Source organism: Mesoplodon bidens (genome assembly GCF_964165515.1).
Source record: "Mesoplodon bidens genome assembly, chromosome: 10".
Lineage (NCBI taxonomy): Eukaryota > Metazoa > Chordata > Mammalia > Artiodactyla > Ziphiidae > Mesoplodon > Mesoplodon bidens.
Genome location: NC_138172.1, coordinates 386,350 through 405,963, shown reverse-complemented (window position 1 = coordinate 405,963; position 19,614 = coordinate 386,350). Strand labels below are relative to the sequence as shown.

The window sequence follows — 19,614 nt, the reverse complement described above, 5'->3', positions numbered from 1 at the left end:
GGAGGGAGGATGTGGCTGCCGGCAGGGGAGCAGCTGGGAGCCTCCTAGGGCCGGTCAGCCGAGCGTCCCGTCGACCGTGGGGCAACAGGGAGCCACACACAGCATAGAACCGCATAGAGATGCACGCACACAAACACACATGCGTACACACACACTCATACACACATACGTACACCCTAACACACTCATACACAGACACACTATACACACTCACAGCAGAGCAAGCATCCTGGAGCAGGGTGCTGAGGTGGGGCCCCGGCTCACGGGTAGCTCACAGCCCTCCCCTCGGCCCTGTCTCCTCGGCAGACAAGGGCGGGCAGTCAGTCAAGGGGAAGCCGTGCCGTCCAGGTTCCTACTGGCTCCTCCCGCCTGTCTTCCAGCTGTGGCTGAAGGGCGAACCCCAGCTTAGCCCCCTTCTGCGATGGACGTGAAGGCCCCCAAGGGGTCCCACCAGGGTAAGAAGAGTAAGAACAGGAGTGAGAAGTTTGCCAGGAAGTTTCCATACAGGTACCAGACCCTGAGCCCGGACCCTAACCCCGGGCCCTGAGCCCAGGCCCTGACCCCAGACCCTGACCCCAGGCCCTGAGCGCGGACCCTGACCCCTGACCTCAGGCCCTGACCCCAGACCCTGACCCCAGGCCAAGCCCTGCCTCCCCGCAGGCACCCCAGGAACGCACTCTGGGGCGTACAGCTGGAGCGGGGAGTCCTCTGTCTGCAGGGAACTCCCTGACCAGCTCTGCGCTCCGTGACAGTGGGGGTCCACCTTCGCCCCCATCCCGCCCTGAGCCGAGGGGCCCAGGGCCCCCGGGCACCCCCCAGAGCCATGGCCAACAGCTTTCTTTGGGCTAGTGGCCCTGTCACCCGTTCACAGCACCTGCTCCTGTGATGGTGTGATGGGATCCGGCTGCGGGGGGGAGGGGCGTGGGGGGGCGGGGGAGGAGTTTGCAAAGCCCCAGGGCACTCAGGAGCCAGCAGAGACCGCAGTGTGCTGAGCAGGCAGGCGGGGCCTGGGAGGGAGTGGGAGGACCGGCAGCTGCCCAGAGCGGAACCTACGGGCACACGGCCTCCTCGCGAGCGCCCGCAGCAGGCTGGGCTGGACACCTCACCCCCACCCTTGTTGTGTCGCCAGGCCCCAGACTCTGTCCTGTGAGGCCCAGTGTGGCAGATGCACGTGGCAGAGTGGCCCTTACGTGAAGCAAGGGGAGGCTTACACCTGGGGCCTGGGGCTCCCGGGGCCAGGCCGCTGCTGCAGGGCCGAGACATAGCTCTGGGCCAGCTTCTGGCCCAGATCTCAGCTCCACTGCTTCCTAGCTGTGTGACCTTGGGCAAGTCACTTAACGTCTCTGTGCCTCAGTTTCCCCATCCATAAAGGGCAGAGCAATACCTACCTCCCAGCATGGTTCTAAAGCACTCACAGCAGTGCCTGGAACATGGAACATTCCAGGCAAGCGAGAGCTATTCCACATGGCTGGGCTGCAGCCCCGAAGATGCCAAGTGCTCCTGTAGGTTTTCCTGGCTGACGGAGACCAACGCGGAGCCCCTGCAGCCTTGGGAGGTCACGAAGATGAGCAGCTCGCTGCGGGAGCGGCTGCCCCTGCAGAAGATGTTGGTGCCCATGAGGTCCATCCCAGTCAGGGGGTGAGTCTCAGGCCGGATGTCACCGGCGCTGCCTGCGGACCGCGCCGCCCGGCCTTCCACCTGGTCCACACGTGAACACACCATGTCCAGGCTGAGGAAACTGTGGCCCCGGGGAGACACTAGAGCCCGTGGTCCCTCCCGCAGCCGGCAGGGCAGGGCAGGTGGGCCTGGCCTCACCTGGGGCCTCATCTGGGGGTTGGAGGGGCCGGCAGGGGACCCGCACTGGGACACACGCACTGGGACACACACACACACCCACACCCCCCCCCACACACACACACACCCCAGGGCAGGAGGCGGCCCGACCCAGGCAGAGTAAAAGGATAGGTTTCCCCCAAGTGTCATTGTCACCCCTTGAGGCAGAATGTAGCACCCTCCCCATGGTGTACCCCCTCCCTATCCCGCTCCCCACATAACCTCTGGTACCTGTGGGCTGCTGTGAAGGTGACCCAGGCTCAAGATCAGACCTCATGCCCCCAGAACAAATGACAAAATGAGACACAGAAACTGTAAAATGTCAGAAAGTAACAAAACACATTTATTTCAAAGACATGAGCTCCCCAGCTCACCAAGGTCGTATAAAGTCTGCCACTACGTTGCAACCTGGGCTCTGTGGGCTCAGGAAGACCGAGCGGGACAGAGACCAAGGGTGGGGCTGGAACAGGGCCTTCGGGGAGCTCCCCGCCCAGGACGCCCAGGCAGCCCGGCAGCTCACGATCGCCGCCTGGGCGGAGCTGGCGACAAGGCTGGTCCTGCCCTGGGTCTGGCCCAGGCACAGGGGCGGCCTTCTCTCCTTGTCCACAGCCGTCCTCACTAGGGCAGGTGAGGTGGGGAAGGCCCTGGGATGGGCCACAGGCTGCGCCGAGCCAGCGTTCTAATCTTGCGCCACGGATAGGTTCCGGGACAGAGTGGACAAAAAACAGGCGCTCATGGGCTTCCCTGGTGGCGCAGTGGTTGGGAGTCCGCCTGCCGATGCAGGGGACACGGGTTCGTGCCCCGGTCCAGGAAGATCCCACATGCCGCGGAGCGGCTGGGCCCGTGAGCCATGGCCGCTGAGCCTGTGCGTCCGGAGCCTGTGCTCCGCCACAGGAGGGGCCACAACAGTGAGAGGCCCGCGTACCGCAAAAAAAAAAAAAAAAACAGGCTCTCGCAACCTAAAAACCTATTATCCCATCCTCAGCCACTCAGGGGTCCTGGGGAAGCACCCGCCGGCTGGGGCCCTTCGAGGAAGCAGGCGGCAGGTACCCAGGGGTCCAGCCAACCCCCGCGGGGAGGTGGGCTGCACGGGGCTGCATGCGGTTGGCCGGGGTGGGCGGGCCGAGGGTGAGAGAGCGCGGGGGCGGCGGCTCTAGGGGCGGAGTCAGGGACTCGCAGCCTGCGCAGTCTCCGCAGTCTCTCCGCGCGCCCCATCCCCCCGCCTGCAGGGCTAGCGCAGCCGCAGATAGGAGGGAGCCGAGTAGTTGAAGAGCAGGAAGTCCATCCTGTAGAGGCCGTAGAGGCGCTGCTGGTAGAAGGGGCTGATGTCGCGGAAGAGGCGCGCGGCCCGGTCGCGTGCGGCGGCCCGGTCACTGGACGGCGGCTCGGGGAAGCGCAGGCCGGGCTCGCCCACCAGGCTCAGCACGAAGTCCGCGTCCTCCGCCAGCGTCTCGAACTTGCCCACGACGTTGTAGCGCAGGCGGCACGGGTGGCAGAGCGCATGGGCGCGCTCCCAGTGCTCGTTGAAGGGCCCGTCACGGCGCGTGCGCGGGTCCAGCAGGTAGGCCAGGAACTCGGCGAAGCGCACGTCGTGGCCGCGGACCAGCGCGTCGGGGCCCGGGCGCGGCCGCAGACGGCGCACGATGCCGGTGCCGAAGCGGCGCTGGAAGGTGGCGCCCCAGGGCCGCTGCAGCTTGTTGCGGTAGGCCGAGGCCAGGCGCTCGAAGGGCTCGCGCACAAAGAGGAAGGCCAGGTAAGCGCGCAGCCGCCGGTTGACCTCGGCTGGACTGAAGTCGGCCAGCGAGGGCAGGCGGCCGGGCGCGTGCGCCTCGTGCGCGGGGATGGCGCGCGGGTCTTCTGGGCCGCGGCCGCTCAGCGCCAGCAGCACGCGCTTCCAGTTGGTACAGGCCACCTTGGGCACGTAGCAGTAGAGCAGCCCGTGCGCGTCGTCCACCAACACGTGTCGCAGGTCCTCCGGCCGCAGCAGGCGCTGCTGGCGTGTGTGGCGGCTGCAGGTGCGGCGCAGCAGGTCGCGCCGCTGCTGGTGCACCTCGGCCAGCGCGGAGCGCGGGCCCTACGGGGACAGGACGGGGGTGGGTCAGGGCCGCGCGGGAGACAGGGGGCCTGGATGGGGGGAAATGAATATTCTCGGCCTGAGGCGCGTGCAGGATGTGACTGATCGCGTGCACGGCACTCTGGACCCCGAGAGCCGGAGAACGGATGTGCGACGTCAGAGTCAGCCTGGTAAAGAAGTCTGACGTCAGAGCGCCAAGCGCCGGGGCAAACTGAGTATCTGCTCACCGTCCCCTAAAACCGGGGTGGGGTGTAAGACCAGTAGCTTACACAGTAGTAACGTCCGGAGGATGGTGATGAGCCCTGTGCCGTACCAGGGGCTGCTGGTGTCTGAGCAACTTGATACGTCAGCAGTGAGTGTCCCAATGGCTTAAATTGGCCTCAGCTAGCTTTTCTGTTGCTTGTAGCCCCATGAATACCAAGACAGGCACTGCTTTCTCCATTTTACAGAAGAGAAAACAGCCTCAAAGGAAGTGGGTTGTCTGCAGCTGCCAAGGAGAGAAGCTGGGACCCCACCTCGGGTCCCTCAGTATTCAGAAGCCGGGGCTGTGCCCACTGGTTCGGGACGGAGTCCTACAGCCACAGCCCTCATCCCTGCCGGCCTGGCTGACCCTCAGCCAGGGTCTAGTCCTTACGAGCTCTGTGACCTTCTCAGGGTCCTTGGCCTTCCTGTGCTAAGGGACAGTGCCATAGGTAAACGGGGTTAATGACGCCCCATCGTACAGGATTGCCTTGAGGCCTGCGTGGGCTCCCAGAACTCGAGTGCCCGGTGCACGGTGAGCACTTGTCGGTCAGACCGTTTCTCTGCTGTTGTTTGTCCAGCTGCAGGATGCCTTGACACGTAACGGCCACTGGGCCCTCAGGCTGCGAGGGGGCCGAGCCAGCCCCACCTGCCCCTCAGAAGCCTGCTGAGAGGCTGGCCTGCCCTCTGCTCGCCGCGTGGCCCAGGGCAAGCCTGTCACCCTCGCTAAACCAAGGCCTCCCACCTGCCCCCCAAGGGTGTGGGTGCCGTGGGCTCAGCCCTCAGGGCTTCGGTGAGCAGCCGCCTTCCCCAGCCCAGTGTGGGCCTCCTCCCCGGCTCCCTATTGCCCTTGCCCCGCTATGGCCCTCGGCCACCACCAGGTACTCGGTGCCCCGATCTGCATCTTCACTGTCCCTCTGCAGGCCCCGTGTCCCTTTCTCAGAGAGGCTCTCCATCTACACTGCGCCCTCCCGCCAGAGCTCAGGGCAGCCTGGACGCAAGTCAGTGCAGGCTGGTGCAAGAAGCCATCAGATGCCATCCTCCCCCCGCGGGACCGTCAGCGCCTCAAGGGCAGGGACCCAGGTGAACCGCAGGCGCTCGGTAGTGCTGAGTGTGCCTGCTGAGGTGTGTGTGAGCCGGACGTGTGCTCCCAGTGGGCACAGTGTGTGGTCCCTGCAGGTCCCCCCGTTGGTGAGGGGGTGCCCACTTGTCTCCCTCTCTCACAGCAGGACTGAGATCGGGGGTCCCTTGGCTGCCGCCTGTTGCCGTGGGAGGCACACAGCCCGCTGGTCGTTCTGTCCCGTTACGTGGAACAGTGCTGCAGAGAGCGTGGCCTCCGTCCACAGCTGGAGACCCCAGGTCTCAGCCTGCCTCACGATTTGCCCTGCCGCAGCCCAGCATTCCCTCCCGGACAGAGGCTGGCTGTGGCTGCAGCCCCACGGCAACAGGTCCACGTGGGAGCTCGGGGTTTCCCGTGGCTGGAGGCAGAGGGAGGGACGGGGCGTCTGTCCACCTACCTGGTCCAGGTCGTAGAGCATCTGCAGGGGACTCCTCCTTTTGCTGCCAAGCCAGCTGGAGCCCGTGGCCCTGTTTTCAAATGCTGGGGGCATAAGGAGAGGGGCGTTCACTGCTGCACCAGACAGACTGGCCGTGTTACTGGGGGCTTGGCCAACTCACCTTGGCACGTTGGGTCCACCTCTGGGACTCAGTTTCCCGCCTGTGTCCTGCCTGCCTCTGGGGGCACTGACAGGGCCCGTTGTCCACCAGGGCAGGGTGCTTGGTGTCACTCCTGCCCCCACGTCCTGCCCTCCGCAGTTGGAGGGGGCCGGGCAGGAGGGAACAAGAGGGAAGGTGGAAACCACCGTCCTCCGGGAATGCCCTGACCACCCAACCTCTCCCACCTCCATCTGCCTTCATCTCACACCCCACCTCTGCCAGCCACGTGCATGGAGCCCTGAGGGGTAGGGCTCAGCAGGCTGGCTGGGTCCAGCCTCCCCTGGCCCCGGGCACAGGCAGACAGAAAGGGCTAGGCAGCAGCGGACATGGCACAGCCAAGCTGCCGGCTCTCTGGTGGTAAGCAGGTGACCAGCTCAGGTGACCCGCTGGGGACAGCTACAGTGGCCTGTACGTCCCCTGCTGGTGTGTGTGTCACCTCATGGTAAACACAGGTGTTGCTCTCGCCCAGACTGGCAGCCTCCGAGGGCAGGGATGCTCTCTGTCTCATCGCTGCATTCCTCAATCTTCCTGAAACTACCAAAGACTCATGTTTTTCTTAAATATGATTATAGTTATTAATAAACTAATAAATTATAATGCAGTCTTTAAAAATATCACCCAAATTGGCAAGTCTTTGGCGAGACTGACCAAGAAAAAAAGAATGAAGACGCAAATTACTGAAAATGGGAATGAAAGAGGAGGCATTAGTAGTGGACCTTACAGAAATAAGAAAGGGTTGAAGAATATAATATGAGCAACTGTACAACAGCAAATTTAGCCTATGAAACTGACAAATTTCTAGAAAGACACAAATTTCTGAAATTGACTCAAGAAGAAATAGAAAATCTCAACAGACATACAACAAGCAAAGAGATTGAATTAGTAATTTTTTAAAATTTCCACAAAGAAAAGCCCAGGATCAGATTGCTTCACTGGTGAATTTTACCAAATATTTAAAGAAAAAGTAACACCAATCTCTACCAAACTCTTCAACAAACAAACAAAACAGAGGAGGAGAGAACACTTCTCAATTCGTTATATGAACCCAGTATTACCCTGATACCAAAACCAAAGGCGTCACACATAAAAGAAAAGTATATACCAGTATCTCTTATGAATAAGGATGCAAAATCTTCAAGGAAGTACTAGCGAACTAGATCCATCAACATGTAAAAAGGGTTATACACCATGACCGATTGAGATTTACTCCAGAAATGCAAGGTTGGTTCAACATAAAAATATCAATCAAGGTAATACACCATGTTAATAGAATAAAGGAAAAACCCCACATGATCATCAAGAGATGAAGAAAAACGCACAAAATTCAGTACCCTTTCATGATGAAAACACTAAACAAACTAGTACTCGAAGGGAGCTTCATCAAACTGATAAAGGCCATCTGGGAAAACCCCACAGCTAACAGATTTAATGGCCATAAAAAGGAGTGAAGCACTGACACCTGCTACCATGTGGATGCACCTTGTAACCTGACAGTGAAAAAAGCGTCACAGAAGGCCCTACCCACATTGTTTGACTCCGTCTATACAGAACGTCCAGGACAGGCAAATCCATAGAGGCAGGAGGTAGGTGAGCGGTTTCCAGGGGCTCTGGGTGGGATGGGGGGAGGCGGGGCGGGCAGGCAGGCAGGCACTGGGAGTGTGGGGGCAGGGCTAGTGGCTAGTGCTCTGGGTTTGCACAGCCGTGACAGTGCACAGCTTTTGGATATGCTGAAAACCACTGTGGACTTTAAAGTGAAGTTTATAGAGTGAGTATTATCTCAATAAAAAATAGTCCTGAGCATAAAAAATTACATACACAAGAACGTGCAAATCTGGTGTAGAAATTCAAATATATTCAATGGACACTGAGAAATCATTGAATTCACAATGATACGGAATATTCATAAGAGGAATATATTTAAGAATCCAGGCTCATATAAGAAAATAATATATTCATAAAAAGAACGAACGTTTCCATGATCCTTGGCTTTCAACCAAATGAAGAGTCTTAAAATGCTGCCAGGATTCAAGACTTTTCCTTAAGACAAGTCTTTGGCAAACAAGCAAACCTGGAAAATTGGATGAACTGATCTGTTGGCCAACTGACCACAAGCAGTGGTTCTCCAGCCTGAGCGTGCATGGGGCCTGTTGAAACACAGGTGGCCTGGCCCCATATGCAGAGGTTCTGGCCCTTGTAGGTGTGGAGTGGGGCCCATGAGTCTGTGTTTCTGACAGTGCAGGCGTGCTGTTGCTGCTGGCCCAGCAGTGCACGTTGAGAACCGCTGAGCTGGAGCAGTGTCTGGTGGGGGTGGTTGAATGAACCAGTAAATGACAGGCGGACAGGCCGTGCCCCGGCCTCCAGAGCCCTCTGTGTGTACCTGAAGCCCGCTGTCCAGGCCGCATGCCGGGCCTCTGGCAGCCTCAGGGCCCCTCCCCACTCCAGTGTCCCCAGAACAAGGACCAAGCTCTCCTGTGACAAGGGCATGTGGAGGGGTGAGGCCCTCAGGGCCTGCTCGGGTCTTGGGGGTCATCGGTGGTCCCAAGACTTGAACCTCCGTTTCCTGGCTGCTGCTGGCAGGGAGGCCCCAGGAGCTGCACTCACCACACTAGCCCAGCACCACGCACAGCCCTGGGAGGCGGGGGTCCGCCTCACCACTTTGCTGATGGGAAAGTGGAGCCTCTGAGAGGGGAGGAGCTTCCCTCAGGGTCACGGCTGGGGATGGAGAGAAGGCTGGTGCCCACCGCGGGGCATGCAGAGGAGCAGACCTAGGCCACCTCCACCCCAGAGCCCCACGACTCAGAAGCACGCAGCCTTCCGGAAACACCAAGCGTTGTGTGGGACCTCTTGTTTCCTGGCCAGACCACAGCCTGCAGGAAAGTAGGTCCCATCCCAGACCCCGGGAGCCAGTGGGTGGAAGGCGAGAGGCCCAGAATAGCCGAGGCCAGTGATTACAGGGCTGGGCCGCCCCCGCCCAGCTCCACCCCTGCCACTGCACACGCAGAAGAGCCAGTCCTGCGGGGTGGGCAGACTGGCCATGGAGGACGGTCGAAGGGGAGTGCGCTGGCGATCCCTGGCTCCAGCCCCGCCTCCGTGAAGCTGGAGGCCTGGGCTCTGAGGGTAGGGGTCGTCCCCAGAGGGCCACACGGAGGCATCCTGCTACCCCCACTCGCGTCGCCAAGCCCCTCCTGCCTGTGTCCTCTGCCCTCAGACCCTCCACCAGCCTCCAGGTCTCAGGTCTCCCTGCCAAGGGTGCTGTGGAGCAGACAGGCCAGAGGATTAGGTGGGCAGGCCCAGCCTCATGGCCAGGGAGGGGCCTGGGCCAGCCCAGAGCAGCCACAGGCAAAACCACAGGCAGGTTCTCCTTTGGAAAAGGAAACAAAAATAGGTTAGAGAGAGGGAGAGAGATGGGGGAGAGGGTAGCGGAAGAAGGGTGGGAGGGACTGAGAGGTGACAGAGACAAAGGCAGCTACACAGGAGGACAGGGACAGAGGCTGGGAGAAGGTGAAACAGACAACAGCAGGATGTCGGAAACAGCTCAAAGCAAACTAGCTGGGTGTGAAGGGGTGGGAAGCAGAGGGGGTGAGCTGCCTGCAATCTGGGGGCGCCCAGGGCCCATGCCCACGGGGTCCAGGCCGGGGAGCCGTGCAGCCCCAGACTCACGAGCGGGCCTGGGTCCCGGCCCAGTGGGCCAGCGTGAGGCCCAGCCTGACAGCCCAGCGCCCGCTGCACGTGGGCTGGAGTGTCCTGGGCGGCACAGGAGCCTGCAGGGAGGCCGGGGAGCTGGGCAGGAGGTGCTGGGTGGGCGAGAGCCTGGCACCGTGCCCTCGCTTTGCTTACTGACACGCATACTCCTGGGGGTAGGAACTATTGTTATCCCCACTTGACAGATGGGGAAACTGAGGCTCAAAGACTTAAAACTGCTGAGGCCTCACAGCAAGTAAGGGCCTTAAGCAGGCCTGACCCCAGGCCACGGTGTGAGTGCCGTCCTTTACTGCCGTGCCCTTGGGGCCCACCCTGCCCTGCACACTACCCCGCCCATCCTCACAGCACCGCAGGCCAGGGTGTGGCACGCCGCACAGGGAAGCCAAAAACAGAGAAACCTACAAACGTCCTTGGCCCGCTCACCCTAAGGACAGGCCCGGCGCAGCCGTACCCGGGCCACTTGAGACTGCACCCGTGGGGGAAGCTGTGCTTGGTGACCCCCTGCCCAGGGAGCAGAGGTTACGATGTGGCTTTTGGTTAATGAGTTCTAGCTGGGCCAGTGTCGCAAGAACAGATGGGCAGGAGCAGCACTGCCCAGCCCACTCTGTCCCATCGTGACCTGCAGGCCTGGGGCAGGGATATTCCCTCCAGAGATCAAGCCCTTCACAAGAAAACAATCCTGCCGCCTTTTTTTTTTTTTTTTTAAAGTAGCCATCTCTCCACTTGTATTTAAGATTCAGACTCTACACTGAGCTCCACGACGCCCAGAACGGAACCCTGCTTGGTCAGATCACTCCCAGTACAGTTGCGTCCCCTCTGCCCGGGACAATCACAGGTTTTATTCCCACCACCGTGTGATGGTAAAGCCCACGTGGCTTCTCGCTGGCTGGTGGCAAGTCCCAGTTCCTTCCAGGGCCTCTCCAGGCGCAGCCCCACCCTTCCCTGCTCACTCAGCTCCAGCCACACTGCCCTCCTGCTGGTCAGTGGACACATTAGGTGCGTCCCCACCTCAGGAGAAACCTCTACACTTTAGGGTCAATACTTCTCATTCAGGTCTCAGCTCAAATGTCCCACCAGAAAGAGGGCTTCTCCAATGAACAGCGTCCCGTTAATTTATTCACAGCACTCATTACTGCTGAGATCATCTGATTCGTGTGGGCTGATGTCTGGCTGCCCCTCTGGAAGGTCAGCTCTGCAAGGAGGGCACTGTCTTGTTTTCTTATAATCCCTGTACCTCAGCTAGTGTCTGCGAGTATTTGTTTAAAGACTGATGGCCCTTCCTGGCCATGGGGCGATCACCCCAATTCCTAGCCTGCCATTCAAGGCCACTCACCAACCTACAGTACCTTCCTGGCCTCCACTTCACTGCTCCCTCTCATGAACCCTTGAGGGAGCAGCACATCCCTTAGCACACCAGGCCATTTCACTCCATGCTTTTCTGTGCCACTCCCTCTGCCTGCAATTCTCTTTCATTGTTTCCCACCTGGTAAACTCCTATGCAGCCTTCAAAGCCCAACCCAAATACCCCTGCCCTGTACAGTAGAAAGCATAAGGGTTGGGATTTATATGTGGATTTAAATCCTGGCACCCATACTTCCTAGTAGGGTGGCCTTGAGCAAGTCACTTTGTTTCTACTGATCTTAGCGTCTTCCTCTGCAAAATGAGACGATCAGTCCCTACTCTGGAGCCTTCTGTTTTTCCAGCTTGCTTTTACTCTCTGGAGGCCTGGAAGGTACCTTAGAGCTCTGAACCCTTCGGCAGTTCGGGAGAGTGGGCAGCAGTGTGGTGAACATCTACTGATTGGGCTCCCAGCAGCCACACCCCCTCCTTTTGGTCGTCCACCTGATTCCCCTCCAGACACAAACCTGCATGTTCCCTCCATGTGGTTCTGATAGGCTCCCCACTCCCGTAGCTGCTGGGTTGGGCATGTGACCAGGTCTGGCCAATCAGAGCATTCCATCCCTTTCTGCCACAGCGATTGCCTCAGAGGTGGGCACCATGTGGTCCAATCTAGGCCAATGAGATGCCTCCTTGGGACCCTGGCTGAAACCACGGGAGAAGGCACTGCCCACTGGCTGGAGAGCAGGGAGTGAGGCCACCACAGAGAAAAGCCAGACCTAGAGATGCAGACGTGGTTCGAGCCCCTGACGGCAGAGCATCTGGCGCAGTGAGTCTGAGACACGGCCCTCTGGGGGCGCCCTGTCTCTGACCCGTCACCTGCTGTGATTCCAGGGCCAGGACAGAAAGGAGTCGGGGGTCCAGTCGGGCACTGGGGCGCCACGGGGCAGGCGTTGAGAGACCTTGCGGGCTGGGGCCTGCAGGGCTCCGGGGGAGGCAGCGGATACAGGGCAGCCGGGGGCAAGCTCGGACGCCTGCACTGAGGGGCTGCTGCTGAGGCCTCAGGGGCCCTGTCCTCACTGACCCCCCCCCCCAGCCCTGGCACCTTGGCTCACCAGGAGTCACTGGGCATTTCTGCATTTATTCTGCATGGGACCAAATCCTGGTGTCTCATTAGAAACGGTGGCTGCTTACAGGGCCCTACACTGCATTACTGTAGGGGCTCCGAGACCATCGTGGACCGTTGTCCCCTCGGCCTGGGTCCCCAGGTGCTGCTGTGCTCGAGAAGGCAGCGGACGGACAGCAGGGAGAGAGCCGGCGTCCCCACCTGAGCCTCCTGGGTCCTTCCCCCTGGAGCCCCTCCAGGAAGGCTGTTGGGGGAGAAGGTTCCTGTTACCCCACATCACGCTCGGACCTCGGACAGGAAGCGGGGCCCTAAGGGACGGGCTGTGTCCCAGAGGACGAGGAGGGCAGCAGTCCAGCCCAGAAGGGAGAGGCGGGCCCCCTGGGAACAAGCCCCCCACCCACCCAGGGTCCCCTGGAAGTGGGCAGAGGCCCAGCCTGGCTCTGAGAGAAACACCCCTGATGGCCGACCTCAGGAAAGATGCTCAGCCCTGTGAACCCGGAAGGGGATGGAGGTCAGGACGGGGTGGGGTAGGGGGGGCTCCAGCGCCTCCCGGCAAGGCCCCTGTGGACCAGCAGGGGTGGGGAGCTAAAGCAGCAGCAGCACGGCTCCCCCTGGGTGTGTCTCTGGGGACAGAGGGTACAGACTGCAGATCTGGGTTTTTGATGTTAAAACAGAAACTCTGGGAGGGCAGGTTATCAGCAAGTTCTGTCCCCAGCCCAGATTGACGCAGGCACCCACCGAATACGTGGTCAAGGACATCACACAGAAGCAGTCACCCCACCAGGTAAGCCACAGGGGAAGCCAAGGGTGGGCGGGCAGGGGGACAGGGGGCCTGTCAGTGGGCCCGGGGCGAGGGTACGGCACTGAGGGCAGCAGTGCCCCAGGCAGCTGTCCCACCTCCTCTGGCATCTTCCTCATCCCCGGGACCCTGGCCACTAGGTCAGCATTGGCCTGACGGGCACCAGTTGGGCTGCTCCAGACCTCCCCACTAGAAAAGGGGCAGCGGAGCCCGCTTCAGGGGTCTCCGGCCCACGTTGTGGCAACTTCTGCCTCTTTGGAGGCTCACCTGCCTGGAGGAAGGGGCTGCAGTCCCTCCTGGGCCCTGGAGCCCTATCCCCCTGCCACAGGCCACATGCTCCACCCGCTTCCAACTCGGGCCACGCTGCCGGGACACACTCGGAGATGCCGCAGGCCCTGTTGGAGCCATTTCCAGAGGTCCTGGACAGAGAGCCTGCCCTTTCTGCCCCGCCGTCTCTGCCCCCTCTGCCGGGCCTGCAGGCCCACGGTTAGCACAGCCTCACTGGCTCCTGGGGTCAGGGGCTTCGGCTCAGGGCTTGGGGGCGGAAAAGCCAGCAGGGTAGGTTGGCTTGATTAACCCTTGCTTGTCCAGGTCACCCTCAAAGCTCTGATGGCTGGCAGCAGGCCATGGGGAAAGGTCTGAGAGTCCAGAAGGAGCAGAGAGGGGCTCTGGGAAGCAGAGGAAAGGCCCTTCCCCACCTGGGGGCGCTGGAAGCAGGGTTGCAGAAGGGTCTGCCAGGCCAGACACAGTGAGGCCACCCTGCTGGGGGAGAGGGTCATGGCCAAGGGTATTCATGAGGCAGGTTCGGCTCAGGTGGGGAACGGCCTGAACAAAGGCTAGGAAGGGGGCACGGGAGGCACCCTCCTAACCTGCAGGAGAGGGAGGAGGTCAGAAAGAACAAAGTGCATGTCCTCTCTCCCCCCACACCCGAGCCTGAGCCCTGGGGGCCGGGAACCACCGTGCCCTGCCCGGCCCTAGGTCCTGGTAAACATTTGTCCAAGAAAGAGTGGGTGGTCAGTGTCATGACCGCAGACACTCGGACTACAGCCCACGCAGTGCTGGGGGACACTTGGCTCAGCTAGGACGTGGGAACGCCCTCCCCAGGAGGCAGGAGCACCACCCCATGGCCACCCCGCTCTCAGAACTGGTCGGGGGGACGGAAAGACTTGACTGCGGCTCCCTCCCGTGGGCCTGGGGAGGCGGCCAGGTCTGGGCAGCTGTGTCCAGACATGGAGGGGATGGTGTGAAGAGCAGGGTAACTGGCCAGAGCCCTGGTGAGCACCGAGGAGGCCTCCCAAGCCCAGCTCACCTGGACCCCAGCCCAGAGGCAGTCACAGAGGTTTGAGGTGAGCAGGAGAAGGAAGCCCCTCACCCCAGGATGCAGGGGGCACCAGGCCACCCATGTGACCTCTGGCTTGATGAAGAGGCTGGGAGCCAGGCACAATTTAAGTTCACTTCCCCAGAGACCCTGTAAGGAAGAACTCGAGCAGCCCATTTTATAGATGGGACTACTGAGGCCCTGGGCAGGGGGGCGGGGATAGGTCACCCAGACCCAGCCAGGTGGGTACGTGCTGACCCCAAAGTCTCCTCAGCCTCATCTCTTGAGCCACCCTGGCCCCACACTCCCATGGTCCCCTCCCACCTGGGGACACGGTTACTTCCTCCCTGGACCCCCTCTGCAAGGCTCCAAAGGCGTGATTCCAAGGATTCTTGCAGAGCTCACAGGGGGTTGGGGGGGAGATACAGATTCCCCCAACACACACTCTCACTCACACCAGAAAAAGGCAAACAGAGCAGAGGTCAGAACAGGCCTCTGACTGGGCACCTCCAGCCCCAGGCCGCCCACAGGCCCCTCGGCCTCTCCCGTGAGTGAAGACTCAGCACATGCTCAGCTCGGAGCTGGAAATCCGCACGGCGGTCACGACTGGCTGCCTCTTTCCCCCACCGGACCATGAGGTGGGTGCTCAGGACCCTAGTCCTTACCGGTGCGAACTTCAGGCGGAGCAGGCGCGCCAGGGCGCAGCGCGGTGCGCGGAGGGGCCACCTCTGGACCCGGAGCGTCAAGCCCGCCGCCCTTGAGCGGCCGCGGACCCGGAAGGGTTTCCGGGCGCTAAGCGGGGTGAGCGCGAGGCAAAGGAGGCAGACTTCCCGGGTGGGCGTAATGCCCCCCGCCGCCCACCACTCACCTGGTCCCTGGGCCCCGGCTGGGAGGCCCGGACTGGCACCTCTCCGGGCCTTGGGAGACCCTCTCCCGAGGGGACAAGACCCTTGCGGGGAGCCGGGACAAGGGCGGGGCGTTTAGAGCCTTTCTGAGCCCGCCTGCCCCCGTCCCCCAGCCCGGGAGGAAACCGTAGGTGCCCCCGCCCGGTCGGGGGTCCGGCCGCTGGTGGGGCGGCCCTGGGGCCGGTGGGCACTCACCCGGGCGCAGGAGCAGGAGCGCGGCGCCCAGACACACGGCCACCAGCGCGCGCCGCCCACACCAGCGCCTCCCCATGCTTGCCCGGCGCGCGCTGCTGTCCGCGGGGTCCGGCCCGGCCCTCACCCGAAGCCGGCCTCCCGCCCCGCCCTTGGACCCGCCCACGGACGAGTCCTCGGACCAGGACCCGAAACCCGCCCCAGGGCAACTCGCCCCAGGGCAACTCGCCCCAGGCCCTCCCGCTGGCCTGTCGAGTCCTCGGACCCGGACCCTCACCGGGAACCGGACCCGAAACCCGACCCCCAACCCACCCCAGGGCCGCCCAGGGACTGGTCCTCGCTCCGGGATCCGGACCCGGGACCGCTTCGGGACCCTCCCGGCGGCGCGCACCACTGCCCTCGGCGAGGTGGAGGGGGCGAGGGCTCTGCTCGCCACGGGCAGGCGGGGGGGGGGGGCGAGGCGGCGACTGCTGGGGACCAGGCAGGTGAGCGAGGCGAATCGGCGGGCCAGTCTGCCCGGCCCCCACTCAGTACAGCGGGGCAGCCGAGCAGTGGTCCAGGGCGCGAAGGGTGGAGACTGGGTGGAGGGAGACCTGTCGCCGGCGCGGCTCCATTCTCTTCCGCTGGTCCGGGGGCGCCATCCTCTACCCGAGGCGGAGAAGCCTTGTCACATTGGCGGATGAGTGGGTCGGGGGAGCACGGTGTCTGTCCCTTTGCCTTTTTGCTGCGTTATGTATCAGGGGTCCAGGGGCTGGCTTGGGGCACTAGCCGCCTATACATGACTCCCCCGGACCCCCCCTTCCCGGAATTAGGCCCGAGGGTGTCTCTTTCTCCTCCCAAGCCCACCGTGTAGCCTTGCTTTTACACGGGGGTCTCCAGGTCCTGCCTGGATCCCCGCGCCTGCAGGCTGCAGCCGGGGTGGGGGGGGGAGAGGGGGGCGGGGTGGGGGTCCCACTTCACGCCTCTGGGCATCAGGACTGTTGTGCCTCACCTGGTTCCCTAAAGCTGCTCCAGACCCCAGGGGAGCACTTAGAACTCGCTGAGGACTCCTGAGTGCAGGGGGATGACAGTGAATCACTGGGGGCTGGGAGACCTGGCCTGACCCCAGGGTCTTGATGCCTAGAAATCAGGCTAGCCGGGCACCCACGGGGGCAGCTGGTGCTGTGTGTGCTGGTGTGTGTGCTTGAGTGTGTGGGAAAGGCTGCGTTTCTGAACTGATTCCAACCCTGGTGGTGCCGCTTACGTGCTGTGTGAGATCAAGAAAGTGGCCTAGGGCTTCCCTGGTGGCGCAGTGGTTGAGAGTCCGCCTGCCGATGCAGGGTGCGCGGGTTCGTGCCCCGGTCCGGGAGGATCCCACGTGCCGCGGAGCGGCTGGGCCCGTGAGCCATGGCCGCTGAGCCTGCGCGTCCGGAGCCTGTGCTCCGCGACGGGAGAGGCCACAACAGTGAGAGGCCCGCATACCGCAAAAAAAAAAAAAAAAAAAAAAAAAAAGAAAGTGGCCTAACCTCTCTGTGCCCCAGTTCCCTTGGCAGTGGGATAGTACTAGGACACACCTCATCATGTTGTGGGAACTAAATGAGACACAGGAGATGTTTTAGCACGGCGTCTGGCACTCAGTGAGTGCCATCTAAGTACTTGACGTTGGTGATTATTTTTACAGTTACTGTCTGTTTCTGGCAGGTGACTCTGGTTTCAGTTAAGGTGCTGATATAAAAATACTTTCCCATTATGTGTAAGTTTTAAAGGTCTGTTTAAAGGAGAATATTAATAATAGTTCTGCTCTCTTAAAGATATGGCTCCAAATGCTATGATAGGTCTCACATGGCAGAGGGGCAGGAAACAGTTCACAGACAAACCAGAAGCTCCGTATTATGACTTTCCAGACAAACAGGACAGAGAGCCTTGGGGAGCATCCAGTTCACGCCCAGAATGGCCTGCAGGCAGGGCTGCTGCTGCTCTGGGCCCAGGACCTGGATTCCCGGTTACCTACACCCCCAGCCGGCCCCCAATCTCCCCTGCACCTGCATTGGGACCAGCGTTCTCTGCAGGGTCCCAGCCCCTGGCGTCCTTAGGAAGGAGTCTCGGTCCCTGTGCTGCCACCTGGTGGTCAAAGTTGAGGACAACATCTCAGCCCATTCCCATCCAGGAAAGTCCCTGGAGGCCCCTGGGGGCCCAGTGTTGGGTCCTGGGGTGGGAGGGTGAGCACACCTCGCCAGAGGCCCAGGGCCTTGGCAGCTCCCCTGAGAAGACGCCAGCTGCGGCCTCTGCCCTCTCACGGGAGTTCGCATGCATTCAATCCCTTGTTCAACAGGCACTGGGTACCCACTGGGTGCTGAGGCCCTAGGGGAGAACAGGACAGGGCGCTCTCTGCCCTCGTGGGTTACAGTATGGATGGGCGAGGGCATAGGGAGAGGGGCGAAAGTGTGCGATCACGGCAGGTGGTAACCGTGCTGTGAAGACACTAAGGGTGGGCAGAGGGCGGTGTGCCGGCAGCGGAGGTGCGGAGGTGGCAAAGCTGCAGGAGGAACGGCCCTTGCGGAGGCCCTGAGGTGCCCTGCTCGTAGCTGTTGCTAAGTAACAAACTGCCCTAAAATGTAGGCAGTAAACATTTCAAGGTCGCTCACAAGTTAGTGGGTGAGGAATTGGGGAAGGGGCTCAACTGGGTGCTTCTCACTGGGGATCTCATGCTACTGCGTCAGACGGCAGCTGGGACTGGCCGACCCGATGGCTCCGTCACAGATGGGCAGACACCGCAGCACTCGCACTCCTCATGCCCCAAGTGGGGTCTGGCTCCGGGGGTCGCTCCCACCGAGCCTCAGGCTGCCTCCTGTTGCTTCCCCAGGAACCACTAGGGCCGCCCCAGCCTCACTCAGAGAAGCGCCCAAGCAAGGATTTGCCGGCATGTTTAAAACCACCAAGGGCGTAAAGATGCACATGCTCTTTGAACGGGAAGCAGCAAGGGGGCTCTGAGGTGGACAAGGTGGATGGGAGGAGTCGGAGAGGCAGATAAGGAGGGCGTCCACGTCCCCAGCCCGTCGTGGGCCATGGTGTGGGCTGTTCTAACTGCCCCGCTGCCGATGGGCTACAGGTTGGGGGGAGGGGGGTGGGGAGGGAGGGAGGCTGGGCCGACTCTGGGAGAGGTGAGGGCTGTGGATCAGGGTGCGGTGGTCTCAGGGCCCCGGCTATACTGTGAAAGTAGAGGGGTCAGAGGTCAGGGTGCCTCAGAGAAGCCACCCAGGGCGGCAGAGTGGCTGGAGGGGAAGCAGGGACTAGGTTGATGGTCCAGGGGACAAAGGTCCTGCCTGGCTCGAGAAGGCCTGATGAGCCTGCTGGTGACACGGCAGAGATTGGGGCCCAGTGTGGCCTGGGTGGTGGTACCAGGCGGGCAGGGCTGGGCTTTCGGTGCTGGTCGCCAGGTGCTAGGAAGAGAGGCTGGCCAGGACAGGAGTAGCGGCTGGGAGTGACGGGAGGGGAGACTGAGGCAGGCACTGGACGCTGAAGAGGACAGGCCACAGCCAGCACCAGGAGCCCCAGGCCTGAGGCCCAGGGAGGCACATGCTGAGGGCCTGCCTGCCTTTCTTTACTCCTTGTTAGTTTTACAGTTTATTTATTTGGTTTGTCCGTGGAGCAAAATTCAAAAACTCCACAGTTCTCTTGAATTGAGGTGAAGTTCAGGTACCATGAACTTACTCATTGAAAAGTGTACAATTTAGTGGCATTTAGTGCCCTGACAGTGTGGAAAGCGCCAGTCTTACGGGGAAGGGTCTCCTTTCCTCCTGTTCTCTCCCAGTTCCTTGTGGATCCTTCAGAGACAGTTCGTGCCCACGTGTATACGTTTCCTTTGCTTTCTGTGCTGTTACATTGCTCTGTTCCTTGCTTTTTTGATAGTGGCAACAATTAGGAAAATAATATCTTACCCGGTGCTGATTCTGTGCAGGCGCTGTTCTAAGACCTTCACGTGTGTTACCTCGTTTAATACTCAGATCCCATGAGGTAGCTACTGTTACTGCTTTCAGTTTACAGACCAGGAAACTGAGGCACAGAGAGGCTAGGGAACTGACCCAAGGACCTACAGCTCATGAGTGGTCTAGCCAGGTTCCAGCTTACCATATTTAACATCTGTGAGATCCCAGTGCTTTTAAATAGCTTTTAGGGTGTTTAAAAATTAAAGTGTTTATTTGGGGATCCTTGTAGATTCATGTGCAGTTGTAAGAAATAGTAAGAGAGACCCGGGTGCCCTGGTCCCCCATGGTAGCGTCCTGCTGTCTGTAGCACGAGGTCACAACCAGGACACGGATACAGTCCCCCCTTCGGTTCGGGACAGTGGAAAATGTTTTTCATTGGGTGCAAACATTTAAAAATGAGATTTCA

The 19,614-nt window shown here is 60.9% G+C and overlaps 3 protein-coding genes and 1 long non-coding RNA gene across 10 annotated transcripts in view; 3 read left to right on the top strand and 1 right to left on the bottom strand.

The window, feature by feature from the left end:
- The first annotated feature begins 995 nt into the window (after nt 1-995).
- On the top strand, nt 996-3,138 carry LOC308624182 (uncharacterized protein C3orf22 homolog). Of its 2 annotated transcripts, XM_081247214.1 has the most exons (3): nt 996-1,638; nt 2,819-2,879; nt 3,063-3,138. In XM_081247214.1, exons 1-3 carry the CDS (start codon nt 1,397-1,399, stop codon nt 3,066-3,068), a joined length of 309 nt encoding a protein of 102 aa, XP_081103340.1. In that variant the 5' UTR covers nt 996-1,396; the 3' UTR covers nt 3,069-3,138. The 2 variants fall into 2 exon arrangements, with proteins under 2 accessions (XP_081103340.1, XP_081103339.1); XM_081247213.1 differs by having other exon boundaries at nt 2,819-3,085.
- CHST13 (carbohydrate sulfotransferase 13) lies at nt 2,983-15,325 on the bottom strand (the record flags this gene model as incomplete). 4 transcript variants are annotated; one of them, XM_081247208.1, is made up of 3 exons in its annotated part: nt 2,983-3,907; nt 5,665-5,747; nt 15,247-15,325. In XM_081247208.1, 3 exons carry the CDS (start codon nt 15,320-15,322, stop codon nt 3,065-3,067), a joined length of 1,002 nt encoding a protein of 333 aa, XP_081103334.1. In that variant the 3' UTR covers nt 2,983-3,064. The 4 variants fall into 4 exon arrangements, with proteins under 4 accessions (XP_081103334.1, XP_081103337.1, XP_081103336.1 ...); XM_081247211.1 differs by having other exon boundaries at nt 5,665-5,774; nt 15,247-15,322; XM_081247210.1 differs by lacking the exon at nt 15,247-15,325 and adding an exon at nt 15,015-15,125.
- LOC308624184 lies at nt 4,019-5,360 on the top strand. 2 transcript variants are annotated; one of them, XR_014016947.1, is made up of 4 exons: nt 4,019-4,259; nt 4,357-4,599; nt 4,729-4,940; nt 5,071-5,360. It is a non-coding gene; the product is annotated as an uncharacterized lncRNA (long non-coding RNA). The 2 variants fall into 2 exon arrangements; XR_014016948.1 differs by having other exon boundaries at nt 4,019-4,599.
- The window catches only part of UROC1 (urocanate hydratase 1), a 44,949-nt gene continuing 36,854 nt past the window's right edge, over nt 11,520-19,614 (top strand). Inside the window, exons 1-2 of one of the 2 annotated variants that reach the window (XM_081247201.1) lie at nt 11,520-11,732; nt 12,745-12,813. The gene's annotated coding sequence lies outside the window, so the exon portion shown is untranslated. Of the gene's footprint in view, nt 11,733-12,625; nt 12,814-19,614 lie in introns of those variants that run through there. The other variant, XM_081247202.1, reaches the window with a different exon arrangement.

Excerpts from the sequence above, each read along its gene's own strand:
- LOC308624182 (XM_081247213.1), top strand. The coding sequence starts at position 1,397 with ATGGTTCTAAAGCACTCACAGCAGTGCCTGGAACATGGAACATTCCAG. Across the intron at positions 1,639-2,818 it reads AGGTCCATCCCAGTCAGGGG|CCACTCAGGGGTCCTGGGGA; the intron begins GTGAGTCTCAGG and ends TCCCATCCTCAG.